Consider the following 7,795-nt stretch of genomic DNA (forward strand, 5'->3'; position numbering starts at 1 on the left):
GCTGTGTTTGGAGTGACAATGGACACTGAAATAAGCCACACTTCTCCGCATGGATGAGGTGCAGTGGGAACAGTACATCCCTGCAGCCTCTCTCCCTCTCACTCCCTCTATCTCTCCCTCTCACTCCCTCTCTCTCTCCCTCTCTCTCTCTCTGACTCTCTCTCTCCCTCTCTCTCCCTCCCTCTCTCTCGTGGCACATACCAGGAGGGACCTCTTGAAACACACACAGGCACAAAGAAACACACACACACACACACACACACACACACACACACACACACACACAGGGGTACACAGAGCATACACACACACAGACATTCTGTTCAGTGGCGAGCTGAGCCAAGTGAGGCCGGCGGGTGGTGGAGGTGTTGGCGGGTCAGGAGGGAGAGGATCAGATCGGGTCGAGTGGCATGGTGTGGCATGGGGTAGTGTGGGGTGGCATGGGGTAGTGTGGGGTGGCATGGGGTAGTGTGGGGTGGCATGGGGTAGTGTGGGGTGGCATGGGGTGGCATGGGGTAGTGTGGGGTGGCATGGGGTAGTGTGGGGTGGCATGGGGTAGTGTGGGGTGGCATGGGGTAGTGTGGGGTAGTGTGGGGTGGCATGGGGGTTGCTGCAGCCTGCACAGACTCGTCTACTGACGCTGAATCGAAGCCATTAATTTCATATTTCAGCAGCAGTCTCCTATCATCAGGGCCCTTATCAAATATACATACCAGACCGTAATCACACGACCACCGCCTGCCAAAAATACCAGTGCAGTCAGATGCATGAACACCAGTGAAAGACAGCCAGGGAGAGAGAGAGAGAGAGAGAGAGAGACACACAGAGAGAGAGAGTGAAAGAGAGAAAGAAAGAAAAAAGAGACAGAGAAATATAGAGGGAGAGCTATGGAGACACAGGGACAATGAGATAGGGATGCAGATGTATAGAGAAACAGACAAAGACCGAGAGAGTCAGTGATGTGAAAGTGGGCCAGGGGAGAAAAAAGAAAGAAAGAGAGAGAGACAGAGAGAGAGAGAGAAAGCGAGGGAAGGGAATGGTGGGTAATGGTGGGTTACGCTCGGTGACACCACAGGCAGGCCGTCATTACCGCCTGATCCGCTGACTGGGGAGAAAGCTCCTCACTCCATCACAGTAGGCCACCAGCAGCAGCCCTCCTCATCCCCTTTGTGTGAGAACACACGGACGGGGTGAAGTCTGGAGAGAATGGAGGAGAAAGAGACAGAGAGAGAGAGAGAGATGGAGAGAGGGAAAGAGAGGGAGAAAGACAGATGGAGAGAGCGAGAGAGAGCAACATAGAGAGATGCAGAGAGATGGAGAGATAGAAAGACAGAGAAAAAAGAGAGATGGAGAAAGAGAAGAGAGAGGGAGATTAGAGGGAGAGAGAGAAAGAAAAGGAGGCAGAGAGACAGATGGAAAGATGTAACTGACCATGGCGAGGCAGTGAGACTACAAAGGCAAAAACATGCTAAGACTTTTGATCTCCAGACACCCCCACTGTCCTGACAGGGCCCCACAACACATCACCACTCTGACATTAAACACACACCTAAGCACGCGCTTGCCTAACCTTATTCTCTCTCTCTCACACACACACACACACACACACACACACACACACAGATGAAAACAGACACTTGCTTGTGCGTATTGCTTGTGTGAGCTCCAGAGAGTCCCCAGTGCAGCAGAGACATTATGTATGAGCCAGCAGAAGGGACAGTGCTGTGTTGCACTGGTGTGCTGTTTCTCCTCTCAGTGCTACGCAATCTGTCTTACGTTCACATATTTAAATATAATGGCTTTGTTTTGAAAGGACCTGCCTACCCCAATTACAGTCTGAGTGTGTGTGTGTGTGTGTGTCTCTCTCTCTCTCTCTCTCTCTCTCTCTCTCTCTCTCTCTCTCTCTCTGTGTATGTGTGTGTGTGTGTGTGTGTGTGTGTGTGTGTGTGGTGGTGGTGGGGGGGGGGGGGGGGGGTCGTCAATTAGAGGGGGGTATCCACATGTATCCACTCCCCTACTGAGATCCAGGGGCATGTTGGAGCCTGTCACAGCACAGTATGCCCCATGCACTCTGACATTAGTCCATGACAGAGTATATAGGATTGTCAACACACCACATTTAACACACAGTGGACACAACACTGATAATCCATCTGTATGTAAGAAGACATACATTATAGTCTCACAAACATTGCTCATTCCTTAAGTGGTGTGTATGTGTGTATGTTCTTGAATTTCCCCTCGGATCAATAAAGTATCTATCTATCTATCTATGTATATATGTGAAGACTAGAGCAGTATGCCATGGGCAATAGGCTATAGGCTAATCCAAGACTAAGATAGACTTACATTAGATTATGGTGAACCATATCATTAGGAAAATTGGAATTATTCACTAGAGGTGCTGACAGTGATGTTAAACTGTATTACCATAAATAGGCTACTTCAAAGATGCTCGCTCTTTCTCGCTAAATTACATACATGTGGTTTCCTCTTAAGTTCAGAGTGAAACTGTTTTTTTCCTGTGATCTAATGAGAACGGTTGATTTCTTTAGAAGTGACTATAACAGATGACTAATTGTGTAGGCTAGAGATGGTCGTATTTGGCCAACGAAATGGTACACATTGACACTTGTGAAATGCCCATCAAGATCTGTCGCTGGTTACCATAAAACGGCTTCGTCTTTCCGGATAAAATAGTGCATTATACTTCACTGAAGGTCGCCATCTACCATCTAAACATGATTTCGTTTTTTAGAATGAATCACATAAATAAGGGTCAGATGTGTTTCCAAATAAAACAGAAACATATGGGACGTATTCCTCAGTCTTTCCATCGAACATCTTTTCCCTGGAAGAAAGGATGTTTTAGCCGTTCTATCACCTGTTGAGCGCTTTCTCTCTCTACCGTTCTCCATCTCTCTCTCTTTCCTCCGTATGTTTGCCTCAGCTAAACACGTGAATCAACGAGGTGGGCAGTGTTGGGAAGTATGCTGATCGTGCTAGCCAATCAGCGACGAGCGCTCCAGCAGGATTATAAATACCCCCGAGCGCCTGTTTAAGCGCACAGACAGTCTTCTGAGCTCTTCACAGCACGGACACACTCTCTAACGACTGTTCAGCACAGCAACGGGATTATAAACTGCTCACACACATCAAAGAAGGACCGATCTGCTCTGAATTACTGATATTGTGGATATTGCGATATTTTCTTCGCTTTTGGAATTCAACTGGAAAATATCCTCAAAATGCGTCTCATCCAAAATATGTCCACCATCGCGGAGTACCCAACTTCGGAGTGCCCGTCTAGTCGGGTTATCAAAATAGCAGTGATTGGTGGAAGCGGCGTTGGAAAAACTGGTAAGTTTCAAATAAATGTGAGCTACTTCCTTATAGAGCCTATACTTTAAGCAGAAAACGCATCTATGCCAATGTAATGAACTTCAGCTGTGTATTGACTCTGATTGCTTGCTTTCTGCAGCGCTCGTTGTGAGGTTTCTAACAAGAAGATTCATCGGTGATTATGAGAGAAATGCAGGTAAGAAGGAGCATCCACTTCAGACATAATCAACATCACTCAGTGCACATTGAACATTTACTGACAGTGAGTGTCATTGGACTAATCTTTCGTATTTTACTTCAACAGGTAACCTCTATTCTCGGGATATCCAGATCGACAATGAGCAAGTGGCCATTCAAGTTCAGGACACACCAGGCATCCATGTAAGTTTGCTGTCAGTGTTTTAGCCATGACACTATATAATAACAACGTTTAACAGCTTAAACGCGCAGATCATTAGGCTGGTCCACGGGTTAAGTCATCAACAGCTGCGGACTAGGAGCGCATACCTTCGCCTTTTGTCTCTGCAAACCCTTTTGTGTTCTAAATTCGTTTTCTAACACTTCGGGGCAATTAGCCTAAGGGCAGTGTTTGTCTCGTTGCAGTGCATTCAAATATGTCAATCCAACTTAAACCATGAAAGCAAGTGCGTATTTGATGTTTGAATCGGATTTGGGGCATTTGTCCACCCAACAGTAAAGATATGAAGGGGCCACTTCTAGGCGGATATCATTTTAATTACACTAGCCCGTAATTGCAAAGCGGTTTTGCGAATTAGAGAGCGAAAATTGATTTAATTAAGATCCAATCGGTCAGTGGTGGCTTTCTCCTCAACGGTCCCATAGTCTGAAGAATTTGGAGCCAAGATAAGTACGCGAGGTTAATTTCCTCGTCTGGGCAGTAGTCCAAAACCGCGAACCGTCAGCTTCCCCCCCCCTCGTCCCCCTTTCCCTCTGACTCGGGTGAAAGAGTCTGTTAGTCTAGCCGGATAATTTCCTTGCTCTGTACAGTCGCAACCCGAGCCAGGGGCAAATGATACGTGCAGCACTTCAGCCAATTCAATCACCTTCACCGTACAGTGGTCTCATGGGAGGCGAGCCGAATTGGCGCAAAGCTATTGCTCATAACCTCAAAAAAGAAAGTAGCCTATACAGTCCCCCCGCCCCCCCCCCCAGCTCCCAGCTCCCAGTTCCCAGACACGTTGCGTAACAACCCCAGATATTTGATAGGCTCATGGTTCGAATTAAGGTCGCTGCGCTAGGTGTGCTTAACTCTGAGGATTTGTTTTTAGATTTTCTTTCCGATTTCTCTTCATTTAAAGACCCCGCAAACTGAGCCGTTTGGTTGGCAGATCAAAAAGACAAATGTGTCACTGCTTGTGAATGTTGCACTTTTTTTTAACCCCTTCCTTTTCTCTCTCTCTCTCTGTCTTCCTCCAGGTCACAGCAAATGGTCCAGGTTGCACTGACCACGTGACTCGCTCCATCCAGTGGGCGGACGCCGTTGTCCTGGTCTACTCCGTGACCGACCAGCGCAGCTTCGACCTCATCGGGCCGCTCCACCAGCTGGTGGCCCGCGCCCATCACGCCGACAGGGCCGGCGCGCCGCCGCCCGTCATCCTGCTGGCCAACAAGGCGGACCTGCTGCACGTGAGGCGGGTGGACGCGCAGCAGGGCCCCCTGCTGGCCTCGGCGCTGGGCTGCAGCTTCTACGAGGTGTCGGCCAGCGAGGACTACAGCCAGGTGCACGGCGCCTTCCACCGGCTGTGCCGCGACATGGCCAAGCAGGCCCCGGCCGCCACCACCGGCGCCCTCCCCGCCGCCACGTCCACCGCCGCCGCCTCCGAGAAGCGCCGCTCGCCCCTCATCCCCCGGCCCAAGTCCCCCAACATGCAGGACCTGAAGAGGCGCTTCAAGCAGGCCCTCTCGGCCAAGGTGCGCACCGTCACCTCCGTGTGAAGAGAGCGAGGCGGGACAAGACGAGAGAGACGAACGCTACAGGCGATAAAGAAAGATGAAGTGAGTGGCTTAAAAAGGCTGCCATGACATGAAAAGAAGGAGAGGAAAAGACGAGGTGAAGCCATGAGAGAAGAGGAGAAGAAAAAATGGGACACCTTTGGTCAGCCTCCTCCTCGTAGGGGGTTTTTCCGGAAAACCTCGGGGTGCCTCGATTGCAGCGAGCCCTTTGCCTTACCGTGGAGACGGCACGGCGACTGCTGGACTCTCAAGTGGTCGCGCGAGAGGCGCAGAGCCAGCCGAAGACGCGGAGACGTGTGACCTCTGACCTTCACTTGTGCTGGCCGACTGCTGTGTTCCAATGGCAGACTAGACTTTCAATTCTGTGCCTACACCGCAGAATCATGGGACTTGTAGTCTCCAAAAAAGCCTTAGTACAAAAGGGCTGAAGAAGGCTGTCTGAGACTGAGTCAAAGCTGCCACACACACACACACACACACACACACACAGAGACACACACACTGTGCATCAGCTATGAACACTCAAATATCTTCTCCTGGCAACAGCGACTCTCAAGGATACGGCAGAGGGTATTTTTAGTTGTCTTTCAGTGGCACAAATGCCACTTTCTTTTTTTTGTGCCTCTCTTAATGCCAGCCTCTGCTCGTGTCCCTGAGAAAGAAAATCCAATTGATGAGCTGTTGGAGAAGCAAGGCACTTTTTTGTAAAGCTCCACTATGTGTGTGTGTTAGTGTCACTCACTCACTCACACTGTTTGATGGTCACAGCAAATCATTTATATTTGGTACAATCATGTGTGATACACCGCCTCCAGTTTGTGGGATGAAACGTTACAGACTTTGATGGGACATATGAATATTGGGGGATTTTGCTGGGTGGGTAAGGGACATTATCTCTTTCTGAAGCACTTTATAAAAACAAAGAAGAATTATAAACAACAAAGCCAATGAGCTGAATATTGATTTTTATTTATTTGTTCACAATTCTTTTGTGGCTCAAAATAAAACATTTGAAATGAATTTGTTTGCTTCTGCTGGTTCTTTGTGTCACTAATCCTCTACAAACAGGAATACTTACACACCACACACACACACACACAAACTCCCTTTCTCTCACATTCACACAGACCTGTGCCTACATGTCTCTAAACTGGCGAGAAAGCGTAACTGGCGTAAACATCAGCTCCAGTGAAGTCAGCATAAATACATATTAAACTAAATTATGGGCCAAGACAGCAAGCCAATGAGCCAAACATTCTCCAAGGGGATTTTCTGTGTAAAGCTAAGCATCTTATTATCTTATATCTTACAGCACATATACAATTAACACACAACTGGCAAAAAAAAAAACATACACTGCCACCATTCAACCACAACTCCTACAACAGGAAGAGTCTTAAGGTCTATTCAGCGCTATCAAATAAACCACAGGAACAAACTCAAGGCAATTATTACAAATTACAATTAACGCTGCATAGTCAGCCATCCAAATAACAACTACAGCTAGGTATCCTCAGTCAACATGAGGTGTGGGTTTCCTCTCTAATTGGGGGGAGTTTACGGGTCTTTCCTGCTGACTCTGAGCAATGGGCCCTGCCTGATTCAGGGAATCTGGGAGTCCTAATGTGCTGACGGCTCTGGCACGGCTAAGTGTGTTTGGACAGATGCAGGCGCCTGCATTACCAGCCCCACTCACTCGCCCTGTCGGGAGAAAGCGTGTGTAATTGTGTTTGTGTAATTGTGTTTGCATAAGTGTGTTTATGTCTGCATGTGTGTCCATTCAGTGTGTGTGTGTGTGTGTGTGTGTGTGTGTGTGTTTGCCTGGATGTGTGCCTGTTAATGAGTGTAAGTACTGTATGTGTGTGTATTCACAGGCATTTGAAAGTGAGAGTGTGTTGGTTTGTTTGAGCTAGAGTAATGCATGCAACCAATGCACGTTATGAAAGTATGTTTGTATGTGAGTGCCTAATGTGTGTGTGTGTGTGTGTGTGTGTGTGTGAGTTGATAACAGAGCAACACTCTCTTTTTTGTCGTTGTGTGAGAGGGAGAGTGTGTATACGCGAGTGTCAGATTGTGTGGTGTGGGAGTGTGTTTGTCAACTCCCCTGCTATGCTACTCCATGCTGGGCTGATCATGCTCCTCCATAACGTGAAACATCGAGATCGACATCCCCATGCTCACTCACACACACACACACACACACACACACACACACACACACACACAAGCATGTGTGCAAGCATATGTGTGTGTGTGTGTGCTTGCAGGGTGTTCCAGTAGATTGGTTTATGTCTATATAACACACATCTAAAGACACTGGCAGCGTGGGTAAAATATAGAATGGACAAATATAATAATACGTTAATGCTAGGGCCTGTGTGCATGTGCAATCTCCATTTGTTTAGATTACAGACTGTGTATGTGTGCGTGTGTGTGTGTGTGTATGTGTGCGTGTGTGTGTGTGTGTGTGTGTGTGACC

At 48.0% G+C, this 7,795-nt stretch overlaps 1 protein-coding gene across 1 annotated transcript; it reads left to right on the top strand.

The window, feature by feature from the left end:
• The first annotated feature begins 3,081 nt into the window (after positions 1–3,081).
• Positions 3,082–6,336, top strand: rasl11b (RAS-like, family 11, member B). The gene is made up of 4 exons (XM_062557088.1): positions 3,082–3,360; positions 3,482–3,538; positions 3,647–3,723; positions 4,780–6,336. The coding sequence occupies exons 1-4, from the start codon at positions 3,249–3,251 to the stop codon at positions 5,296–5,298; spliced, it is 765 nt and encodes a 254-aa protein (XP_062413072.1). The 5' UTR covers positions 3,082–3,248; the 3' UTR covers positions 5,299–6,336.
• The last annotated feature ends 1,459 nt before the right edge of the window (positions 6,337–7,795 follow it).

The sequence above is a fragment of the Sardina pilchardus genome, chromosome 15 (assembly GCF_963854185.1).
Source record: "Sardina pilchardus chromosome 15, fSarPil1.1, whole genome shotgun sequence".
NCBI classification, from domain to species: Eukaryota; Metazoa; Chordata; class Actinopteri; order Clupeiformes; family Clupeidae; genus Sardina; species Sardina pilchardus.